This window comes from Mytilus californianus, unplaced genomic scaffold (genome assembly GCF_021869535.1).
Source record: "Mytilus californianus isolate M0D057914Y unplaced genomic scaffold, xbMytCali1.0.p SCAF_12, whole genome shotgun sequence".
In the NCBI taxonomy this organism is placed as follows: Eukaryota; Metazoa; Mollusca; class Bivalvia; order Mytilida; family Mytilidae; genus Mytilus; species Mytilus californianus.
Genome location: NW_026262604.1, coordinates 27943097 through 27970118, shown reverse-complemented (window position 1 = coordinate 27970118; position 27022 = coordinate 27943097). Strand labels below are relative to the sequence as shown.

General features: G+C 31.6%; 1 protein-coding gene across 1 annotated transcript in view; it reads left to right on the top strand.

Annotated features, from left to right (window-relative positions):
• The window catches only part of LOC127722375 (uncharacterized), a 175759-nt gene that overhangs the window by 7357 nt on the left and 141380 nt on the right, over nt 1-27022 (top strand). Inside the window, exons 2-4 of the mRNA XM_052229253.1 lie at nt 9932-10071; nt 19962-20130; nt 23286-23489. Of these exons, the coding sequence (XP_052085213.1) occupies nt 9932-10071; nt 19962-20130; nt 23286-23489 (513 nt within the window). The remainder of the gene's footprint in view (nt 1-9931; nt 10072-19961; nt 20131-23285; nt 23490-27022) is intronic.

The window sequence follows — 27022 nt, the reverse complement described above, 5'->3', positions numbered from 1 at the left end:
GAGATTATGCAAATACGATATCTACTTTGTTTGTAAATTTAATGTAAAAGACGGCCTTTCATATCATTAAATAGGACGACAAAACAACTACTTTAGGTAAATATCTATATATATTTCGGAAGCTATCTGAACATTTGCAAAGATATGGGAAAGCTTTGTATATATCTAACACACTATGCGAATAGAAAGCAAATACAAGTGTCTACTTTGCTTATGTTTTAAGATGTTTGTAATTTTAATGTAAAAGGCGGCCTTTCATATATTTAAATAGAACGACAAAACAACTAATTTTGAATATTTTAATATATTTCGAAAGCTATATGAGCATTTGCAAAGATATGTTATCTCTTGTATTACAGGATGCTAAAGCAGTTGTACAATGTTGTTATTGTTGAATATTTGAATGTGAGTTTCAAACGTCCAATTTGCGATATTTGCGAAAATTGCGGGAAACTTGTACTATCACGTCTGACTACGTGTTCTGAAGAAAGACAACTGTTTTCTTGAAAGTAAATGAGGAAAAAAAAGGAAAAGTTTGGTGACATACACGTTTTAGTGCTTTATTTGAAAGAATACACAATTCACTTTCCGTCTCACAAAACATGTTTAACCCCGCGGCATTTTTGCGCCTGTCCCAGGTCTGGAACCTCTGGCCTTTGTTAGACTTTTGTGATTTTTTAAAAATTTTGGTTCATTTATATGTTTCGGAGCTCGAGTTTAGTGTGACGTCCATTTTTGCTGAACTATTTTACATCGTTGTTTAGGGGCCAACTGAAGCCCGCTTTCAAGAGCGGGATTTTTCTCGCTGTGTTGAAGACCAATTGGTGGCCTTCGACTGTTTTCTTCTCTTTGGTCGGGTTGTTGTCTCTTTGACACATCCCCATTTCCATTCGCAATTTTATTCAGATCTTTATTGTTCGAGTTTAAATCGCCAGCATTATAGTTCAAATTTCAGGCGTTGAGCTTCACATCAAGTTTTTCACGATGTTTAAAATATCTCCAACAATAGACTTGCATTAACAGAGCCGGTCAGAAGTTTATATGTCCAGCGATAGTCTTTGCTGATCTTTTTTTTTTGTTAAGGACACCAAGATATGCGTAAGGAATCTTGCAATAGGAAACATAAATTGTATTAGCTAAAATATAAAACAAAGCTAACGTTTCGATACGAAGTATACATTCGAATGAAGCAGATGTAGAGTAAATGCAGTTTAAACACGAACAATTCTTAGTACTTGATCGAGTCATGGAATTTTTAAAATGTGCTTAAACCAATAATCTATGTATAGTCATCAGTTCTGAGGAATGAAAAAGCTATGTATTTCTTTTTGTTTTTATGTATTAGTGTTTTGACATTGCATTACGACGATTTATTATCATGACCGACCAACACATTTGATTTCTATTACTCTTAAATGACACTTGGTTTACTGAAATGTTATTATAAAGCAATCATGCTATTAGTCTTTACGTTATATAGTTTTGCAACAAACATGATTGAAAATATATCTAAGTATTTAACGAAGTTTGCTACTCTGTTTCTAAATAACAAGGTTTTTAAAATACTTCTATGAATGGATAATATGTAAAGAACAGAGCTGAAAAATGAAAGGTCTGTGTCCTTGTTTTTCAGATATAAGCTATTGAAAATTTGGCGGGAAATGAATCTCTCTAGAATTTTCATACATTGAACATTCGTACCTTTTTTTCAAAAACTATTAAACAAAAACAAGGATTTGATAAGATTTTGAAACATTAGCTTTTTAAACAATATGTAATAAAATTATCAAAAGAAAAATAGGGGGTAGCGAACAAAATTTGTCATGGCACTACATGGATAAAACCAGAGGATTCCGAATATACATTCACTAGTGCATTTTTTTTCTAAATTATAACTGTCGTTACGAAAAGCGGACGCATACTAAACGTTTTTTTTGGTTGCATGATTAGACGCACTAATGAAGAGTAATTGCATATATCCGATATTATTGGATATGTACCACAACACATTATGATAAGTGAGGGTGCAATATTCTATAGTGCCAGTGCACGTATACATTGTAGCTTCAAATTTTCGACGTCATCATTAAATAAACCCATAGGTTTAAAATAGTTTATCAATGTTCCTTATACAATGAAAAAGTTATTGCATTGATATTGTTGAATATTATCCATGGTAGAATATATATTGCACACTCAAGCTCTTACAATAGAAAAATCGGATAATAATCTACTCCCGCCAATGTTCACCAATATAAATGTAATAACCGTATATTTTGAATATCACTGAAGGAGAAGAAATCAAACTGGATCTTATGAAAACATCATTTTAATCAAATATAAGAGGTTGAAAACTATACGCATTTGATTTTGGATTTTCTTTATAATCAATGAAGATAATTGATTTATAATCAGAGTAATTTATGAAAATTAGTAAAAATCATAACAAATTTCAACGATCAAAAGTATTTTTTATTAACCTTTCTCTTCAAATAATAAAAAAAAATATTTATGCAATCAATAAAAGATACTGGTCAATAGAAATTGAAATTTAGATATAGGTCAAATTTGGAAAAAATATTACACTATTATTATAGTTTAGTTTTTAAAGTTATTCAACCATCAGTCAAATCTGTTAGAATCAAGGAGCAACATGCAATATAAGGGAGAATTTTGTAAGCACGTACTGATTTAACTATATGTCCAGATGTGTTAGTTGACATACATGCTATACATTTCTGCAGACTTTATTTGGATAATTTAACACGCATTGGCAAATTTTCAATTGTTTTGACTTATAAATTTTCACACAAAAGAGATAAACAAAATTCTACTCCCTTGTCATTAAAATAACAAATGATAGATTGATACGATAAAACACACATAAAACTTGTTATTAAAAATCTTTATCGGAATATTGAATCATTTGATATTTGTATACTCGAGATCTTCCATATGGCACACGTTAATATACCTTTGACAACTATAAACTGCACAGCTGCCTTTAATTGTTTGTTGGGGTGAACAACAGTACGACATTTCCGTAAAAAGTGGGTATGATTAAATGATTTAATTTTTAGTTTTGAAAGTAAGTCAAGGACTTCCTGTTAATGAAATAGTAATTATTATGCTGAGACGGCTTTTTATTCATATTTTCCCAGTTTGTTCTGGAGATAAAGGTCATTGTGGTCGGCATACATGTTTTTGCTTAATTAACGTCTGTGCATTCAATGTTTATCAGAACTTCAGACTTAAAAGAGGGACGAAAGATACCAGAGGGACAGTCAAACTCATAGATCGAAAACAAACTGACAACGCCATGGCCAAAAATAAAAAGACAAACAGACAAATAATAGTACAGATAACACAACATAAAAAACTAAAGACTAAGCAACACGAACCCCACCAAAAACTGGGGGTGATCTCAGGTGATCCGGAAGTGTAAGCAGATCCTGCTCCACATGTGGCACCCGTCGTGTTGCTTTTGTTATTACAAATTCGGTAAAAAGTCTAATTCGGTAAGTCACATTCGTGAAAAGGGAAGGGTATTGTAGTTACGACATCAGGAACATATCCGATATCATCTGCGAAACGGTTACTCCATAACGGTCAGCCAACTCGTGATGGCGCCCGTAAACTTTACGAAGGGATGACTTCAACTTCACCATTTGGAACTCTTGGCTTTATAGCATCCTTGTGAGCAGCAATCCTCTATCAAGGAAATCATGATAGGAAACACAAGCCCGGGAATATCGTATCAATTGGGAGATATATACTCCGTATGCAGGCGCTGCTTGAATGTTGCTACATAGAAATGGAAAGTTCACAATTGGGAAGCTGAAATCGTCTCTTTTGTCGTTAAGTTTTGTTTTCAACCGACCCTCATTGTCAATTTCTAGATGTAAGTCAAGATATGAGGCAGACTTAACTGTATCTGTAGTATCCTTTATCTCTAGTTCGATGGGATAGATTCTTTCAACAAAGTCACAAAATTTTGTATTATTTAGTGACAATACATCATCTTTATAGCGAAACGTAGAGTTAAAGGATGTTGCTAACTTCTTATCTTTCTTCCTAAGAAGTTCCTGTATGAAGTCAGCCTCATAATAATAAAGAAACAAGTCGGCAAGAAGAGGGGCACAATTGGTTCCCATTTGAATTCCGACAGTCTGTTGAAAAACACGTCCTCAAAACGTAAAAAATATGTTGTCAATCAAGAAATCAAGCATCTTGATAATGTCAGTTTCAGAGAATTTTTTGTTTGAATCAGAGTGATTCTTTACAAAGATTCTTTACTTAAATTGTATACAGTGAAACATCTATATTAATAGCACTCTTGATGATACTGAGTGTTCTTGCGTTTATTTGTACTCTGTTCCTGTCACGTAATGTTCTCATTTTAGCGGTATTTTAACATTGCCATATAAGCGGGAGGTTTGGCTAGCCATAAAACCATGTTCAACCCATATTGTTTTCTTAAAATATCCTGTACCAAGTCAGGAATATGGCAGTTGTTATCAAATAGTCCGTTTCTATGTATGTTGGTGTTTGTTTTTTGTAGCAGTTCAGTGTTTCTGTTGTTCTGTTGTTTTCCTCTTATAGTTGATGTGTTTCCCTCTGTTTTGATTTGTGACCCGGATTTGGTTCTGTTAAATCGATTTATGACTTTTGAACAGCGGTATACTACTGTTGCCTTTTTATACAGCCTATATTTATAGTAAAAATAACATTCCGAACTCATTCAGTTAAAAATCTTTGTACATAAGCATTTATTAATGCTGAGAAATTTGAAAAGTTAAACATGATAAATTTCTTATTGTTTTGTATCTAAGTTTCGCATTGGAGTGTTTCAGCCCTTTTCGTTAGACTTTTCTACTTTTTACACCTGTATTCCTAAATCCAAACTAAAACCAAATTGAAAGAATGGTTCCTGCTTTCATAAACAAGAATGACCACCGTAAGTATCTTCTTTTCATCTTAAATGTTCGATCCAAACATGATTGAAATTTGAAATATTAACGCTGTGGCTCCTGGTAAAATATTTAGCATAAAGAGCCAACCCGTGGTAAAATCACGATAAATTCAAGCCCCCATGAATTATTTCTTAATCAACTTCATGAAACGCCGTTGCAATACTTTGAAAGAACATTCTCTTATATGGATGTTCTCACAGATATTTCTATTTGATTTTATTATTTTTGATATTGCTTTACTTACCTTATTGCAAAAATGTTTTACTAATTCTTTTTTGTGTATGTTTTACGCATCTATCTCTATAAACCTTGTTGTTCATGTGATCAAAATCTTACGGATCGGGTTTATAATATTACTGTTCGAAATCGACATTTTTAGGTTACAGAAGGGTATATAATTTTGTTCGTTATTGTAAGAAATAAAATCATGTGTAGACTACATTGATTTTGAATGCATTTACAAGTAGTGAAGACTCATAACGAATTCATACGACGAAAATCCATCATTTAAGGCATAATTACTTAAAGTTTCGATGAATGTTGCAATGTTGAACTGTGTACATGACTAACGACTAGAAATTGAACTATTGTGATTCTCACAATTGAGCTTTTAAAAGTTTAGGCCGTTACAATATGGGTTCAGTAGTTTCTATCAATACTGGCACCAATTACTATTTGTTCCCTGGATCGAGTAGTTTATCTGATTACCGTGAAATATTGTCCGAACTTGAAATGACGTTCAGTTTTATTTATACTGCAAAAGTGAAATAAAAACCTTAAACAAAATATGCATTGTATTTTGTCATTAGTTTCAATTAAAATTGTCTGAAGTGAAAAATGATAAAGATTTTGCTTGCTCTAACTGAAGCTTGGGGTGAAATCTAAGAAATAAATACTTGAATTTAAAATAAGATCGAAATATAAGGTTTGTAATTATATTAACTAATTAGAAGAAAAAATATGATTGCTTCGGGTATAAATCAAACATTATTTTTCTCACTTTCTTGGCTAAAATAATATGAACAAATTGAAAAAAAATATGTATTTTCAGTGCCAGCAATTGTAGACGATATCATTTTTTCATCAAACACAATTTAGATTCATAAAATCCTCTCGAATCTTTGTCATATATACTGTTTTGAAAAATACTTTATATTTTTCAACGGAAAATAATTACAAATGTCTGGCATTAATACATTTAAGTTCAACTGTAAAATATATTTTTCAACATTCAACAATAAGTCATTAATCATTCTAAAACTTTATGATACTAGCATTCGTCTTTAAACTGATATTCAATTCTATAATAATCTTAGTCTGATTAAAATCAAACCTCTCACTTGCTATACGGGCGCGAAATTTTATAAAACGAGGGCAAAAATATACCTTATTAGTTTCATAAATATTTAATCTAAATGCATTACCTAAAAAGGAAAACCATGCCATTTAAAATATGTTATTTAGTAAACTATCTACAAAATCTGCAGTTAGATGGTAACGTGAGTAACTATTTTAATATCAATAAAAACATATTGAAAATTACGTAAGCTGTTTATAAAAACGATACATATCACCGAAACGTTATCATGTTACTAGTGCAAAGTTCTAATGTTTGCGTCACTGTTATGTTTAAAGCGGAAACCGGATCTTAATTATTCAATGCATGGTATCTTTTACATATTTATTATATCTCATAATTCATTTTCCAAAGGATGGTATTAATTTTCAACCACAACAAAAAAATTCAAATCTGAAACAACAGACTATTTGAATTTTCGCTTTGACGGAGTTTAGAAAATTGAAATAGGTAAATATTGCTTACAACTATGTAGTTATTCGGCTCCGCCATCTTTGATTTGATCCTTATTTATAATCGGTATCAAACAATTTTATTATCTCCAAACATTAACATAATTAGACAGATCTAGCAAATCAATATTCAATATACAAATCACATGGCAACAGCTAGGGATGACGTGAAGCCCAAACAAAAACGAAACCAAGTGATTCGACAGCTTTGCAAGGATCAACATGCGTGAAAATCCTCAGCAAACCTATGACTGTTTCACTCACTCGCTATCTGAACGATTTAGGTAAGTCTTTCAGAGAAAGTCATTGTCCTGCGGTGAACTTTCCCTAAAAGTGTCTTCTTAAACATGTTAAAACAGCACTACAGATACAATCAGATAATTTATTCCTGTACTGATAGTTTGTTTTAAAGTAGTTTTTTTAGTATTTGTGAAAACTATTGAACCTTGTGTTCCTAATAATACAGTTGAAGTCCCTTGTACAAATGTTTAACTGTCGATATCATGATATGATTAACCATTTGGATTAATATGTGTCACTTATGATCACAGATTATTTCATTTGATATAGTCACAGTCATGTTTTCCTCATTTATTTTGATATTACCGAATTAGACTGATCACTAACTTTGTAATTGCCATGATCAATATGTAGGTTCCACGAGTGGAGAGGACAATGGTTACCATTATAGGGAACCTTACAACATGTACAATGTACTTCACTCCAGGTGTTTAATGGGGTTTGTTTTGCTTTATTTTCAATTATCTGTGGATTGTTATGATTCTCCTTTGATTTCTTCTTATACCTATTAACTACTTTTCTGTAATTTTTAATACTATTTTAACTACAGTAAAGTGCTCAACAAAAGTACACTGATCAAACGATACATTTCTTCCATGTTGTATTGTGTAGGAACCAAAACAAGCTTTACTAAGTTTACGATACCGGTATGTAATCAATAGCATTCATTATGACAGCGCATATTTAATATATAAATGTATTATATTTTACAGATATCTGAATACTATTATCAATTATGCAGTATACTGTTATAATTGAAAACGAGAAGCTATTACAAAATTGAAAACGTTTTAATTGTAAATTATTATCCATTTTTCATCTTCTGATGTTAAATATAAATATGATTGAAACTTAAAATATTAGCGAAAAACATTTTGCAAAATACAAACAGTTTATTTGGATCATGGAAACGCTATAACCATTAACGGATCCAGTTGGATATAGCTTGGGTCAAACAGACACCGAGACTGCGCATCATGATTTCAAAAGTTGACGTTCGATGTTATAGTTGATAGACTTTTAAAAGACAATAGTCATTTTCTGTTGCTTTTGCTGATATGTCAAATGAAAAAAATAATAATTGTGATTTCTATTTTTTTCAAATTATCGTCTTAAAGTGTGCAGGCAAGAATATTTAATTATTGTAAAAACGCCATATCATGCCAAGGAAACAGATTGGTTGATGAGTTATTACTTTAGATTTATCAGTGTTTCAACGGAGCAGATTGCTCACAAGTAAAACAATTGCATTTTTGTTTTCAAAATGTGAATCAAAATGAGCGGCTCATGAAAGCATGGATTATGTAAAAACATATTTAAAAAAATATGATATACATAACATTTTGTTCTCAGATAAAGTAAGGATTTATGGTATGATTGCCAATCACACAACGAGTCAGCAGAGACCACATGAGTAAGATATTAACAACTATGGGTTATCGTACGGCCTTCTACAATGAGCGAACCCCATATCGCTAGGCAAGCTAGATAAGGCATGACAAAACATACAACAATTCAAACGAAAACTTTTGTAAAAAAGAAAACATAAATAAACAAATATCATATACAGATATAAACGACAACCACTGCATTACATGTTCCTGACTTTGGACATGCACATTACAACTGTTTCAGGGTAAAGCATAATTACGGGCGAACAATCTAACCATAACAAGAGAGAATTGTGTAACAGCACAACAATACAACAAACTATAAAAATCGGTTGAAAATGGATTGTCTCATCAAATCGATACCAAGCACAAAAACAGCTTTAGTTATACATATTCTAAAAACACAAAGTACTGATCTGATAGTCAGATACAAAAGATGTCCAATATTTTTGTACAAACGATACCCAAATGCTGCAATAACATGTACGATGTACTAACGCAACAAAAACGCTGTGCGGACGGTGTACTGACGCTTAACCAACCATGTACGAACGAAAGTATATAACATAAACCATTCGATGATCGATACCATAAAAGCTCGTTTATGCGTTAGTGGTATATTTTAGTGTTCATCGTTTTGTTTAGTGTATTTAGTAATATCTGTAATTACATATTTACAGAACCGATTTTACAATTCGATTAATATTTGACACTTTGTATCAAATTTCACAATTACTTGTTTGAGGAAATCGACACACTTCATTTCTCGTGTGAGCAATTGGAATTAAAAGTATAACGGTAAATGGGTAAAATAAAAAAAGGATAAATATAACGTAATCAACATTGTATATATGTATCATGATAAGTACGAACTAAAACAATTATTATAATCTAATGCCAGAAACATCAGTAGCATGAAGGGAAACATATTTTTCGGTCTCGTTAATTGCATGAATGGTGTAAATCTGTATAGCATTCACCATACACCCTTACACTTTATATCATACGTCATACACCATACACCACAACAATTATCCCCATTCAATATACCATACAAGAATCCCCTCACCTCTTCTCACTTGACTTATATACGATTTGCACAATTCAAAGTTACCTTCATTGTTTGAAACCATAGCCACAAGCACCATACACCAGTATTTATTTACATGGAAATATTGTAAAAATATGTTTTCCAAATCTGTATTTTTCTTAATTTGGAATTGCAGAGGTTCCGGTTAAAAAAAAAGATTAGTCAACTGAAAACTAGCAATCCCTAAGAAAACAACACGTTATATTATACAGGGTTCGCTTCCAAGACAAACGAATTCAAAACAATAATTCTTTTAAAGATATAGTTGGAAATTTATACATATATAGAGAATGAGATATCACAAAAAAAAACAGAGAAACAAATCTGAATAATTCATTGGTTTCATATGACAATTGTCATGTTTTCAGATTGTGCAGTGGTTTATCAATGCTATTGGTTCGTTCCCTTAAGGTGGACATTACTTTTTGAGAATAATGCAGTTACTAATAATTGGTGTGAAGACCAGTGTAAAGCTCATGCTACCAATTATCAATATGCTGGGACAATTGTAAGTTATTAAGCCGAAATAGAATATCTAATAAATAACATATTACCTTTATGCATATAATTATACATCCACATGGCACTTCTCTTTTCATAGTTTACGCAAACACTGTGAAACCAATCCGATGCGTTTTGTTCATTATCGCAAGGGTCATCTTATTGTATGTGAGGTGTATAAATGTGTTTGCACTACATACTTTATAACTTTTTTTATTTGACTTATTTGCTCTCTGTTTTTTTACTTCTTTTATACAATGTAGACAATTTGGGGAGAGGAATAGGGTAATATTAATATATTTTGTCAACATAGCAATATAAGTGCTGTAGATAGTATCGAGTTAAAAGGTGTTAGATTTTACTATTTTTGACACTAAAGTTGATCAAATATTATAATTGATCTCATTTCAACAGAGAATGACTTAAGTATATCTATATAGATATAATATGTATAAAATATTATTGTGTGATGATATATTATATCAAAAGCCTTATATGAAAATGACGGTACCATTATGTAGTGATTGTGATATTATCCATTACTGCAATCTAAATACATATATGTTTTTGTATTTTTCGTAAAAAGATATAAGAAATTATGGAATTGTTGGATTATTGGCGAACAAACTCCCTCATTGACAAAAAACTCTACTAAGCGTCAACCCCCTGCTATTAAACAAAATCGACTAGACATTTCTTAGCAGCGGATGAAATATATCATCTGATATAAAGAACAAAAATATACCTGCTTTAAGGACTGATCATTCTGACATTGCCATTATTTTGTTTGGCCAGCAAGCCTGGGATAGTAGTAATTGGTAACCGTCATAAGCCGTTTTCAAAAAGATTTTGCAATGATCACATGTCATCAGTTATTTTGAATACTTGTAAATTGTTTTGTATATACAAGCATGTACACGAAATTTAGCAAACTAGTGTTCACAAAGATAAGCATGATTCAATATGATTCATCCTATCTACTATTTAATAATTTCAGATTTAGCATAGCACATGCTCAAGCACGGTCCCTTGTCTCTGTAAAAAAATGAATACCAATATTTAGCTTTACAAAGATATGTAAAGTTATAAAGGTATATTTTTAAACACAAGTGCCTATGGACCAACACATGTCAGCAAGGGTACCATGTCTACAATATTGATACATTTTGGCAAATTTCAAATTTGTTTAATGCAGATATCTATTAAACTGTCTTTCATTTTCATAATGTAAAAGAAACATTTAAATAGACTCAGACTGCTTTGAAAAGCTTTGACAAAACATAAAATCCTTAAAATAAGATCAACAACACAAGTTCAGTATCAAGGTCCCTGATTTCACGACATAAGACCCTATGGGTCTATAACCTTTAGTCAAGAGTAATACCTAAAAATATTCTCATGCACTCATCGTGCCAACATACTGGTGATTTTCCTTGATTGGAATAATTCAGTGGTATATTTATGAATTACGCATACATGGCACTTGTGACAATCCCCTACTCCATTGGCATCTGTCAACGTTTAAATATATGATTTAAAAATTATGTAATTGCTTCATATGGATTTAGGAAAAAAACAAAATAATGTAAATTCTTGGTTATTGTACAACATAAGAAAGTGATTGCATACTCAGGTTAAGGATTTCCTTCATATGTTGGACTGAGAGGATAGGTGCGGACAAGGCTTTAATTCATCTTTTTCTTGAAATGTGCCTAAAATTTTTCACTGGCATTAGCAATAATTTTAATGCATATATAAAAGTGGTAGACAGATACCCTTATCTATTGCTTTTCTCTATATTCACATAAGCCCACACACATCTTAGTAACCCCTAAATATAATTTTGTTTTGCATATTTGCATGCTTGAATGAATTGTTAACAAGTAAAATCCCAAATCAATGACATTTTAAATTTTAACTATAAAGTAACTGGTTCCTGCAACACAAGAAAATTCAAAATCAGAGCCAATACCTCGTGAACAATTGAGATAGACGCAGAATGCTTTGAAAAGCTTTTAAAAATGCATAAACCCCTTAAAATAGGATTAAAAATACCAAGTTCATTATCTGGAATGTGATCTTCAACCTTATCAAGATTATTAGTCAACGATTTCATTGTAAAAGAACCCATGGGTGGAGAACATTTTGTTTACGAGTAATAGTTAGAAATGTATTTTAACAAACTATCAATTTTAGTTATGTCCCTTAAGGAAAGGTCAAATTACTTCTGTCAAAATATATAAAAGCTGCCCATCACTGACCCAAACATATAGTACACTTTCAACTTGCTCTATTCCTTACAATTTTAAAACAATGCAATTTCAAAATCTAGACAATGACCTTGACTTTTGAACTTGACCTAAATTTTCATGTTATGGTCAAATGATCCCACATCAAAAGACGTAAGGTCTTTACGGCTTATCTTATATAAGATACCTCAGCCTACCGCTTAGTAAAATATTCAAGGGAAGAAAATTAATATAAGAAGTCAATGGATCGCGTCGATCAAAATGTAACAGAGTTGGGATATGTTGCAAGGAAACATGTTACGATCATATTTTTGTTTTTCGCTTTGAAATGTTATGTAAGAAAAAAAAAATAATTAAAAGCCAATTAAGGACATAAAATTATATGGTTTCTTGGTAAATCTTTAAAAAATCCAAAAATAGTTACTTTCGGTTTACTACAGGTCACTTCAGGTTGGCAAGGTCATATGTAGCCAAACATTTTGCAAAAGACCGTATGGATTTATCATGTACAATGTTGAAGTAATAATAAATTAACCTTAAATTAAAAGATTTCAGGGCCAATAACTCCTCATTGGATTGTTTTAAACCAAATGTATCATATATATATATATGAGATGCAGGAACAAGCAAAGGTCACGACCCCGCCCTTTGACATTTACCTCATATTGTAAGTTAGGACCGATGGACCTCAAATATAACAACCCTAGGTCTACACGGCTTACGGTTCATGAGTTATAAAAACATACAGAAAAATTTAATTGTAAAGGGAAGATAACTCCTATCAGATGTCAGTAGATCGCTTCGGTCCAAATCAGTCGAAACTTCTTGAAAATGTAGCAAACAATTAAGAAAAAGAATTTTGTCGATACCTATTCTGGTTAAGAATGAGATGTAGGAACAAGTAAATCAGTGTTTTGGGAGATAACTCTTACAATAAAACTGTTTGGTTTAACAGGATGAACTTTAAAAGCGCAATAATTGTTCGATATCATATGTAAAATAAAGAAGAGACATGTTGCGACACAACAAATAAAACGCAAGGAGTAGGGGCTTTAATGACCCAAGATTTACAAAATAATAACAATTTAAACTGAGCATATTTTTCTCCATTAATTATTGGAATATGAGGCAATGATTTTAAAAACACTGTTTTTACCTAACACAAAATGATTAATGACGTCACAATGGTAGGTGTAAATGACTTCATAATTTGGAAAATAAGAAAAAAATAAAGAAATTGGGATGGTTTTTGTACATTTTTGACCACCGCACCAATCTTGCACAAATTTGAATTTTTTTTTTTGAAAGTTCATACATTATAAACTTCAGATACAAAATGTTTTTGGTGCAAGGTTGGTACAATAGTTTATTTTATATTTTTTCGTAACCAAGCAAGAGCAGTTAAAAGCTGAAATTTGCCTTTAAAATGCAAATTTTGATTCATACATTCTTATGCCTAAACGAATTTTACCTTTTCGCTTATGAATAGGTAACATGAATTTCTATTATTATTTTCGTAAATATAACTAGTTTAGCTTTAAAAAAAAAAAAAAAAAAAAAAAAAAAAGCAATGAACTACATATTGTAGGGGAGTCAACAATAATTTTGAGGAAAACATTTTTGTTGTTGTTGAAAATATGAAATCTTAGATAGACTTATAAAATAACAAAATCTGATCATTATTAATTTTTGTGCTTATCTCAATTCAAAATTTGGTGTTCGAAATGAAACAATCTTCTCTGGTATAAGGATCGGATTCATGATTTATGAAAAAAATGAGGGGGGAGGGAGATTTGGGGTATATTTCCATAAAACAAAATATACTGATTTAAAAGATTTTAAATTTACATAATTGGTGAGAAACATGAAATTTATTCTGTTGGCGATCATAACAGGGAGGGGCATATGCCTTTACACGAGCCACTTTGATTGGGCACTTGATATCATCATGTTCATCATTTTTCGTTAATGATGTGAGATCTGAAATTGCCATAGAATTTAACGATGAGACTTAAACACAAAAACTGGTTATAAACCAAATGTGTAAAATTTCAAATTATACATATATGTTTAAGGAGACAGAGAACGGTGCTGTCTTTTTTTACATGTTAATCTACAGTCATTCTTAAGGTCCGTTAGACATGTGGCAATGTCCAGTAATAAATAGTTTGGTCAAGTAAAATGAGATCATTTACTGGACCAAATGACCAGTGTAGATATAAAAGAGAGGCGAAAGATACCAAAGGGACATTCAAACTCATAAGTCAAAAATAAACTAACAACGCCATGACTAAAAAAAGAAAAGACCAACAGACAATCATAGTACACAAAACACAACATAAACAACTTAAGACTGAGCAACAAGAACCCCACCAAAAACTGTGGGTGATCTCAGAGGCTAAGCAGTTCCTGTTCCACATATGGCATCCGTCGAGTTGCTCATATTAGTAAAAACCCGGTAATAAGTCTATATCGGTAGGTCACATTCGGGGAAACGTGGACGGGATTGTAGTTACGACATTTGGAACATATCCGCTATCATCTGTGAAAAGGATATCCCATAACGGTCAACCAGTTCATGATGGCGTCCGTATAATTTTCGAAGAAGTGATTTCAACTTCACCACTTGGAACTCTTGGATTAATAGCTACCTTGTGAGCAGCAACCCTCTATCAAGGGAATCATGATAGGAAATACAAGCCCTGGAATATCGTAGCAATTGGGAGATATATACTCCGTATGCAGGCGTTGCTGGAATGTTGCTACATAGAAATGGAAAGTTCACAATTGGGAAGCTGAAATCATCTCGTCTGTCGTCAAGTTTTGTTTTCAATCGACCCTCATTGTCAATTTCTAGATGTAAGTCAAGATATGAGGCAGACTTAACTGTATCTGTTGTATCCTTTATCTCTAGTTCGATGGGATAGATGCGTTCAACATTGTCAACACATTTGGAATTATTTAGTGAGATAATTTTATAATACTCATAATGTATAAGACTGTTAAAATACTGACTGGAACAGTAATGCTTGAATAATTACTGTACCAAATGATCACTGAGGTCCTAAAAACCTTCGGAACCTCTGAATCTGTATTAGCCAAGTTGCTATATAGTACGTAAAACTTATCTTATAATATGCTTTCGTTATCCAGAAATTTAAATTTCTGTTAAATAATAACTTTTAGAGCTATAAACAATATATGTAGCATCATGTGACATGAATGGTCAACCGATTCGACAGATACAAAATTAGAGTAAACAAAATCAGTACCCCACTGCAAATTAACTGTTGACACAGAGATATGTCTCGCCTTTTTGTAATTTTCATAGTATAAATCAGATATGAAATCCAAATGGCAATATTTAAAATATTAACTATGCAAAACATTCAAAGTAAATGAACCATGACTTAAGATGCACGACCGAATAACCTCAGTCCATGGAAATGAGAAATGCCAATGCTTATAAAAATTCATACCGAATACCATTGACTTATCATAAGTGGCTTCCTCAATACTAACCTAAACACAAACTTTAACTTGTATAAAGTGAATGAACCATGATAGGGGTGGGGCTAAGTAATCCTCATTAAAAAGAAGACGTGCAAATGCTAATACTATCATTGTCATAACATTAATGGAATGGTTCCTCTTAAACTGATCCAATCACAAACTTGAACATGTAAACTACGCGAAACATTTTCAATAGACCATAACTGAGGGGGTTGGCCCAAACAATTTCAATTGAAATGAGATATGCCAATGTTAATACAACTGCATATAAAATATCATTGACTTACCACTAGTAGTTCCCCATTTAACCGACTTATTCACAAACTAATACATATTAAGTTAGCAAAAGTTTCTAAACCAATAGACCATGACGGAGGGGGCAGGGGCAACTGATCGCCATTGAAATGAGATGTGCATATGCTAATACAATTGCATAACAAATATTACTGACCTACCCTATTGGTTCCCCATAAACTGACCTGATCACAAACTAGTACATTGTTGACACCGCTGATGCCGTCGGAAACAGCATAACTAAGTCTCGCTTTTTGACTCAGTCAAGGCGAGACAGAAATTGTTTACTCTGGGGTTTGATTGCTCTTATTGTAACAAACAGTAATGGGGTTACTCTAGAACGGTGAAAATAATGCCACCCTTATTCGAACTTGGTGGGGGCTTTTATAGTTGACTATACGGTATGGGTTTTACTCATTGTTTAAGGCCGTACGGTGAGCTATGGTTGTTGACTTCTGTGTCATTTGGTTTCTTATGGAGAGTTGTCATATTGACAATCATACCACATCTTCTTATTTTTATATTGATCTTTGAGGCAAAATGAAGTTGGAATGCTAATTTGGCAGTTATGCCTTTTTTTCATTTATAAAGGACCATAAATCAAGAAAGGTGAAAGTGAAGTCACCAAAATTTGATTTTGATATGTGTTTCATAACATCTGGTTGTGGCAAAGTAAAGTTACAAAACGGAAACCACAATTCGCTGATTTTCCCATTTATAAAGGGACATTACTCCAGAACAGTGAAAGTGACACCACCAAAATTCTAACTTCATCTGGTGTTTGATAGTAATAAGGATTTTGTATACGTTTCAGAAAATTTGGTTGTGGCAAAGTAAAGTTAGAGAACGGAAACCAATTTCGGGGCGTACGGATTGACAAGGGTAAACCGTTATGCCCCCGCTGTCACGACGGGGGCATTATAACTTTAAAAGACTCCACCCAGCACAAGAGATAAAATCTGTTAACATCAATTATACCGGGAATAATTAAAAGAATATATATGATGTACACGTTTTAATTCATGAAAAAATGTGATAACCAGCTATTTCACCATAAGGGCAATGGTACATTTTTGTACTCCACAAATGGACTCTAGAAGTGCCTTTCATTACCACATTCCCTTGAAGATTTTTAGTTGTTTGTCTGTAGTTTTCTTTGTTGATATGTCAGCATTGACATTTTCTTGGAGTTTGATACTTATTACAATGTGCATCTTGAATTATCTTTTTGTTGCAACATACAAAAAGTTGAATCTTGTAAAAGAGAAAACAAATTTCTGTTGCTGTGGACAAAGTTGTGTTGCTAGGGAGAAATTACAATGATTTCGCCAAGAAATGTACCCGGATGGGTTTTTTGTGACACCGATACAATTTATGAACCTAAAAGGGGCATGCTTTACGGTTACGGAAGCAAATCTTGTCAAAATAAAAATAAGGAGATGTGGTAAGATTGCTAATGAGATAACTATCCAACAAAGTTCAAATAAAGTGGATGTAAGCAATTATAGGCAACCATACAGCCTTCAACAATGAAAAAAACCCATATCGTATAGTTGACTTTAAAAGGTCCCGACATGAAAAATATGAAACAATTCAATTGAGAAAACTAACGGCCTAATTTATAACAAAACAATATGACAGACATGAACAAACGACAACCACTGAACTACAGGCTCCTGATTTGGGACAGACACATAAAGAATGTGGCGGGTTAAACATATTTGTGAGCGCTCAACCTTCTCCCTAATCTGGGACAGTGGTGTAACAGCACAACATAAGAACAAACTATAAAAATCAGTTGAAAAAAGGCTTAACTTATCAGATCGATAAAAAGCAGAAAAACATCAAACAAAAACACAGACCAGACGTGGCAGGGTATTTATCCTTCCCTCATCCCTAACCACAAAATGTACACTAAGTACAGATCTGAGAGAACTCGCAGTTACTGACAGCTAGTTCAAAACCAATAACAACTAAGAAAAAAATCATGTATCTAAAACTAAAATATCAATCAGTACACATCAATCATCTAATGGATTTAGTGTAAAGACCTCATTAACAGTCAGAGAAAAACATGACCTTGTGCAATAACAAAATAATGGTATCGACAGATTGTTGTACCGTTTAGGTGCATATGTGTATAACAAAACTATTTAGTATGATTTTAATTTACTGATAACAAATTAATATTTATTCCAATAAAAACAATGTTCAAAGATCTAATTACAGTGTTGAATAGGTAACCTTTAAGAATCAGTTTATTTAAAGGATTGATAAGTTTACCTGGATCGTATATAAACCTCCGGGATCAGTAAAAAACATCTCCGTAAATTTATGATGTGCTATCCCGTTTGAGATAAGTTTTTTACAGGTACAACCAAAGTTCAAAACCAAATATTTATATCTATGGAAGAATTTAGTAAATGTTTTAAGTAATTTGTGGTAACGAAATCCTTGACTTAATAATTTGCCAGTAATACATAGATTACGCTCATAGAAATCCAAAACGTCACGGCATAACGAACGAGTTGGGATACATAAACGCCGTTAGATGGTCCTAGAGGAACATTACCGTCAAAAAAGGAAAATAAACATTAGGGAAAGAAAAATCAAACCTTTTGTCGTAAATTTTTGTGTTTGGCGGAACAAACAAAATAATAAATCAAAAACAATCGGTCTTTCCCCTTCGAAACATGATTGGTTGATTGATTGATTGATTGATTGATTGGTTTGCTGGTTGGTTGTTTGTTAGTTGACTGACTGGAACAAGCAAAAGAAAAAGGCATGACATTTGTATCCCCTATTAAACACATAGGACCGAAACATTGATTTATTGATTGACTGACTGAAAAAACCCATGGATTCCGGACTCCTGGAACAACATGAACATGCGATAAAGACAGAAATAAAATATTAGACCCCTATTTAACACATAACATGCATGATTGATTAATTGTTTGATTGATTGATTTATTTATTAAAATTTTGCATTGCACTCTTTCAATGCGAGGCATCGGATTGAACATCCCCATTCTAACAAAACCTTGCTGCGTATTTATACATTCCGCACAGTTAAACGAACGCCCTGGATGCCCTAGTAAAGATAATCTTTGCATCTTCCTTTTATAAAAATAATATAGATATTTCACTGTTCCTGTTCTAAGTTTTTGATATATATCAAAAATGTTAAAAACATAAAATTATCACTCAAATTAGGTTTTGTATGTGAACAAATGTTTGAATTTTTTATTAGATTTCACAATATACAGTGTAATTAGTTATAGAAAATTGTAATGATTACTATAACAAAAATAATCTTATGCAAACGATTACATTTGAATTTAGGTGTAACAGTTATGTAATCGATTGCATTTTATAAGAAAAGTAATTGTAACTTAATAAATTTATTTTTAAAATAATTAAACATCCCTGTCTGCCAATCGTTAAAAGCGGAGAAAGGACTATTCGAAAATTAATTCACAACTTGACACAGATTCTGAGTTTGTTGAAAAAGATATATTAAAAAGATATTGTTTCGGAATATTATTTTAAATAATGTTCATGATGTTAAACTTACAAGTAATGACTAGCTATTTTTTTAAATACTTAAGATGACAATCATGACTTTGTCGATTTCTCATAGTATGAAGAGATCAAAAACAAAAAAATGAAAACACTTTAGTTTTGTTTTCTTTTATTGTATTTCGTTTCTGAGTTCTTTACACGAATCATTTTGTAAAGCATATATTAAAATTGTACTATGATTTTTAATAAAGTTGGAAAATTTTCAGGTTTGATTGTGACTTTTTCATCGTCTTTATATTTACACATTTTTTTTCAGTCAAATAAATGCTTTTGTGGCAAAGTAGATCCGGAATGGATTGATAGCACATCAACATTTGCACAATGTACAGAAAAAAACCAATGTCCAGGTGACATATCGGAATTTTGTGGAGGTTATTACAAGTCTTACACGGTCACGTACAAGCGGATAACAGTTTCGAAAATAGGTAATTAAACCAGAAAGTAAGTTCAAATAAAACTATAAAATGAACTAAACTTTACATAGTATTACATCCTTTACATTTGACATGAACATTTATTTTTTTTCAGACTTAAAGTCAAAGTATATGTTTGTCTTTAACTTCTTATTACTTAATAAAAAAATTACATAAATCAAGGTTGTATTTAACAACTGACCAAACGGAACAATTACTTGAAAATTATGACTGTTACTGCAAATGTAGGCGACAGTAGTTTAGTTAACCGATGTTCAGATCTTACAAATCGATATGAAGCCAAATCAAAGTATCAAACAAAAACTGAGAAAATCGCATGAAGTCCAAAGCGAGCAAGACCAAGTACGTCAACAGGGTAAGCGTCGCCTGCTATGAATGCATTCTTTATTGTTGTCTTTTGAGAGAGTTTTGTATGAATTCTGCTTCATACAGTTACAAACGGTCATTAGGGTTGCATAAGTAGTACCCATTGAAATACCGACTGTTTGTTGAAACCAACCAAATTCATGCACTATGTCTTTGATCAAAATGTCAAGCATTTTGATTATATAATCCTCGATTATTAATTTTCCGAATTAATACAGTTCTTCAAAAAGCAAATTTTTATTCCCTGAAACAAGATTCCTATGGGACAAAAAACCTGTTCAATGAGACGATGTAGTCAATATTTAAAATGTTCATAAAATACTAAATCCCTGTGATGTGTTTTAGTTGATTTTAGTCTCTGATGCATGATTTTTTTATTATTAATTTTTTTTTGGCTTTTAACTAGCTGTAAACTGCGAGTACTCTCAAATCGTACTTTCTTGTTAATTTGACCTGTTGATACTATTTGTAATGCTTTTGTGTTATTTAATGTTTACTTATTCAGGGTTATATCTCGTCTACATACCAGTTTTGATAAGTGTTTGGTATGACTATAAATTTTCACTTCTTGTACGTTTTATTTGTAAAAAATATTTCCGTTCTCCATTTAAACTGTATACCATACAACAAAATTATTTTTATTTACCTGTGTATATTATTCTATTTGAAGGCTTTTTGTTCAAGGTTGTTGTTTTTTTTTTAAATTGTTTAACATCTCACAGCGGTATACTACTGTTGCCTTTATTTATTCACCCCTTATTTTATTGATTTTGTATCATAGATCAAATTTATTCGTTCAGTGTATGTTCTCTTGTGTAACATGTCTTTGATTGAGTTAAGCCATTTCAATTGATATTTTATAGCGTGTCTTTCTATGTTGTGATGTTACACTATTGTTTCAGATAAGGGTGAAGGTTGGTACCTACTAAAACGTTTAAACCCGCTGCATTTGTTTGCACCTGTCCTAAGTCAGGAATCTGATGTTCAGTAGTTGTCGTTTGTTGATGTGGTTCATAAGTGTTTCTTATATAGATTAGACCGTTGGTTTTACCTTTTGAATGGTTTTACACTAGTCATTTTTGGGGCCCTTTATAGCTTGTTGTTCGGTGTGAGCCAAGGCTCCGTCTTGAAGACCGTACTTTGATCTATAATGATTTACTTTTACAAATTGTGACTTCGATGAAGAGTTGTATCATTGGCACTCATACCACATCTTCTTATATCTATGGAATACAGTAGTGTTAAGCGTAGACAGAAATAAAAAAATGGTGATATTACTGCAAAATTATAAAGAATGAGATCGAAGATTTTGCCGTAGATCTTTATAATTTTTCAAATCTATAGATGGTTGACACTTCTAGTAGAACATACCTCATCAAACTTTGTCTATCTGCTGTCAATTACTATTAAAAGAATGGTGATGAGAACTTTTGAAAGATGCATACTTATTTTTTTATTTACAATGCATTTTCTTAAGTGTCAGGGTTTTACCTCACCTTTTCAGCACCGTCTGACCAAGGTGGCATAGAGTTTTTAAGAAATATAGCAACAAAAGACATGGTGTTTGCCCTGTTTACATGAATAAGTCAAAAAAATATATACATTAATACAAATGGTTGTAAAACTACCATTCAAAATATATAATTTGCATAGGGGCTAAAAGTGTTTTTAAGTGGAAAAACTCTCTCTCTCTTGTATTTTCTTGCTTCTATAATTCTAAATTATAAAAGCTTTTCGGTTTATTTTTTCAATTAAAGTGCTATAGGAAGCTTTTCTGCTAGCATCTATTTGTATTTGTATTTTTCGAACCAAATTACAACATGTACAAGCAAATTTAAGAATCGGCTTCCTTCAACTAAACCTAGAAAAAAGTTCTTTTTGTAGAGTTCAATGTTTTCAAAGAAATTTATCAGAAAAGCAGATAAAAAATCTAAAATCAACTTGATGTCATATGACAGTCATAAATAAATGACTACAAAATAACATAACTTTGTGTCTTTGATTTTAATTTTAGAACAAGTGTATTTGTAGGAATATTCAAATGTAAATACTCATATTGGAAATCATACAAATACGTATCAGCAACATTTCTGAAGGATTAAAAAGTGTTTTGGCCAGTCGTCAATATGATTATGCAACTCATTCTCCAATTTTGAAAATTTAACAAATAAAGGATGTTACTGTTATACAATAAGATTATTATAATAAGGCAAATTTGACAAACAAAGTCACGTTCAGTACTCAAAATATGTGTTTTCCAGCTGATAGATAAGCACAAAACACAATTCCTGTAGGCTGTTTGGCTAGGGTGTGTTAATTTGATGCAACAGGTTGACGCAACCTGCCGATGTTACTGTCATGCTTCATTTGGAATCTATGCGATTTTCTCAGATTTTTTTTTTTTACCTTGATTTGTCTTCATAATCAATGTATTAGATTTTAACATCGGTACACTACTTTTGCCTTAAAAAGAGGACATGGTGGGTAGGTGTATATAAGTTATCATTCCATAGATAACCTACATATCACTCAAAGATTTTCTTGAAGGGCTTACATTCCAAAAACTGTTTAAAATTTATAAAGTGTTATTGCACTTTTAATCGATTATTCAGTCTAAGATTTCTTATTTTATATTATCTGATTTTAAGCATATTAAGAGCTGTTTTTTTTTTCATTTTTGACATGGCACTTAACCGGACTTTCAATAACTTATATGTTTTTATTAACCCTATTTTATATTCGGCTTCTTTAGATAACAATTAATATCCCGTTATTTACAGAACGATCAACTGAAACTGTGACTGTGAAAAGAGACTCAGCGACAGCAGCTTTTATAACCATGATTCCCAGCGACGCATCTCCAGCTACAGTTTCGAAGAGTAACTCTTATACTATACGACAGGACTTATCCTATACAACATCTGAAAATGCAAATACTGCAATTTCAACTGTAATGACTGAGAATACAACAAATGCAACAAAAGGTATTGCATATGTAGCTTGTGACATTACTTGTTTGTAAAGATAAATATGTGGAATAAATTAATCAACAAATATATATACAATCATGTGACTAAAGTTCGAGGGTACAACTTTTTCATAGCGCTTCTTGTCTTCTATCACATTCCTTCAACTCTACTTAAGGGCTATTTTTTCGCTGAGAGACCATAAAAGAACATACTAAAATCTAAAAATATAGTAACACAATATAATAATAATAAATATCATGATGATAATAATAATAATAATAATAATAATAATAATAATAATAATAAAAGTAATAATAATAATAATAATAATACTGATAATGATAATTCAAAATAATTAACAATGTTTACATGTTTAAATTGTAACAATTGTTCCTTGTTAGACGAAACATAATGGTTCGTTATAAGATCTCATATGAGTTGAATCATGCGTTTAAATTAGTAAGTATTATTCATTGCATAAGCGAACTGATATCTAAGTAAGTGATTAAAAGTGGAATTGTAAACAATATCATTTAATTTGTATGATGCCGATTTCACTTTCTTACCTATTAATAGTATTTCCTTCATCATGCCTATTCGTGTCTGAAACTCAAAGTAGCTAAATGCGTGAAATACTGAACGAAGTAATACAGATGCGGTTTATTGGAGGACAGGGGACCAATCCCAAATATGAAGCTACATATATGGTAAATGGATAGAATATTCACATGTTCTACTCATGCCTATTTTGAGCTTCTTTTTTTCAAATTCTATGATCTATAATGAAATAAAAGTTGAGAATCTCTGGTGCATCTACTATTAACTTCGGTAATTGTTTTCGTGTTTTCGTAGTTTTTATATTTGCCATGGTACTGATCTTCTTCGACTTATTATTGTATATTGTCCCTTTGGAATATTCGGCTTCTTTTAAAAACATCAATAATTTCATTTTTTGCTGGACTATCAATTGAAATTGTCTCTTTAACAAATACGCAAGCAACTAGTACAACGTCTGTGTCCATACGAGAATCAACGGCAGATTTTGTGTACATGATAACCAGCGACACATATCCACCAACAGTAACGCAGAAAACGCCTTCTACTATACCGGAACTATTCAGTCAACTTCTGAAAATGCCAATACGGTCATTTTAACTTTAATGACTGAGACTTCAACACAATCAACAACAGGTTTTGTCCATATTGACACGCAGTTATCTTTGCAAAAATAGAGTATCAACTAATTTACAATTAAGTTACATGCCACCAACACTAAAAAAAGTTTAAATCAATGTTGATTGTATTTTATCAATTGTTTATTTTAAAGTTCCTTATAACACAAAAAAAAAAATAAAGAGTTCGTTTGGAAAATCTCATAATCTGAGTTGCATCTTGCGTTAAAATAAGGGTAAATAATTGAATTAAGTTCGCAAACAGTTTTCAGATTCCACATTTAAAACTCACTTACAGTTATCGAGTTATTCACAAATTAAAGATCCACTTGTATCTAACATATGAGATCAGCAAGTATAATCGTGCATTTGTAAGTAATTTTAATGGTTTTCTTTTTAATTTCTAGGCTTTTCGGTGCAGTCCTTTGACTTTGTATACAACTGTTCCTCCTCGTGGTATATGTTACTCAATTCTTAGCCTTTAAAAATTCCTAAGCTACACAATGTATATTATTTTGGTTTTTATTTTATTTAACTGATTATTAAAACATTGAGATATTGCAAAAAGATAACAAAAAAGTTCGTGTTGTTATTTTAGGAATGAGACCAAGGAAACTGTTATGTAAATGCCCAAAGAGGTTAATAAATACAAAATGGCACTTCCTTGATGGAAAGAATATAACAGATGCTGGAGTAAAGAAAATGGTCGTCGAAGATTTCAACAAGAATATAAAATCCAAGATTTCGGTTGACAAGAAAACTGTATCAAAGGAGGTACGAAAGAAAAACTCCTCGGTAAACAAAAGAAAATCTTCACAATCTATAGGATGGGGCTGCATTGTTTTTCTTATTCTTCCAATGGTTTTCCTGATCGTCATAGATATACTGAACTGTTGCATTCACTTCCGAACACTCTTTGGTAGAAGGAAACAAAACCGAATCACGGCAATTTCTATCACCCAAGATCAAGAAGAAAGTGCAAATCCTCCGAATGAAAATGTCGATATCACAAAAGAATTTTATGCCAGCAGATGTAGTAATAATTTTCATACTGATGACGAGAAACTTGAAACTTATCAAAGAAGAAGGGACGACAACTTTCAGCAAAGAAAAGATGCATGGTTGCAGTACATTTAACATGTTCTTATTGTTTAACTATTCTTATTACGTTTTAAAACGTGCCCATCAGAATGACTTCTAAATGAACATATTCTTTACTTCACAAAATGTGTTTGAATGTTAAAAAAAATAGTTTCTATAAAATAAATATATAGTTTATATAAAAAAATATTGTTTTCTTCAAATTATCATGTTTTACCTTAACAGAAAAAGTTCTGTGTACACACCAATTAAACAACTTACCTACAACAATATATTTCCCAAAAAAACATCAATAGGTCAGCATACAATAAATACTTTTAATAGTACAATTTCTCTACCACCTGTTTAGTTCTAAATCGACACAATTCTAGACAAGATATGTATCACTTTACATAACATAATGTAAATTACACAACCCTTGAGGTGCGTGCATGTACTTAACCATGCACATATTTTGTTTCACATTATTTCTGTTTGCTGCCCCTTTTAATATTTTCTTGAATGTACGCATTTAAAAAAAAACATGCCTGATTATTTCGACGGTTGTTTCCTTCATCTAATGTTTGCTTCCTATATTTTAACAATGTGAGTAAGGTTTATATATGTCGTCCATTTTGCTGAATTTGTGGTACTTTTACATGTATAAACCAGGATAACTATCGAGTTTGGATAATATCATGATTTAATGCCGTATATTCGGATTGTTCGACGAATTAATCGAACTTGCTGCATAGGACATCTATTTCAATACTTAGAAATTAGTTGACAAACTTTAAGTGACTGATCAGTGAAAACTCATTAGAAATATAAATTATGAATACCAAATATAGTTCCCTGCCTGATATCGTAAACAGTCGTGCGAATATTTATCACACAAGTATCTGAAAAGATTCGCTAAAAACCTAAATGATGGTTAGTCAAAGTAAAGGGTATGTTTTGTTATATCTTTTGGTTTCTCTTTTAGCTAACCTTAATCCAATTGACCAGGAAAAAATGTTCTCACACTGAGCAAAACATATAATACTATCCAGCTTTAAAACCTATGACTCAACATCCTATTAATATATATCTTTTGGCTTTACACACGGTTAAACTTTTCTCAAACTTCTTATGATATGTTTCAATCATTGCGTTTTAGTGATATATTTTAGCTTTACACATGTTAACACTTTTCTCAAACTTCTTATGATATCTTTACAATCAATGCGTTTCAGTGATATCTAAGTCAGAAAATCATAAAATAGTTTAATATTGAAATTGAATTTTGCTCTAGCT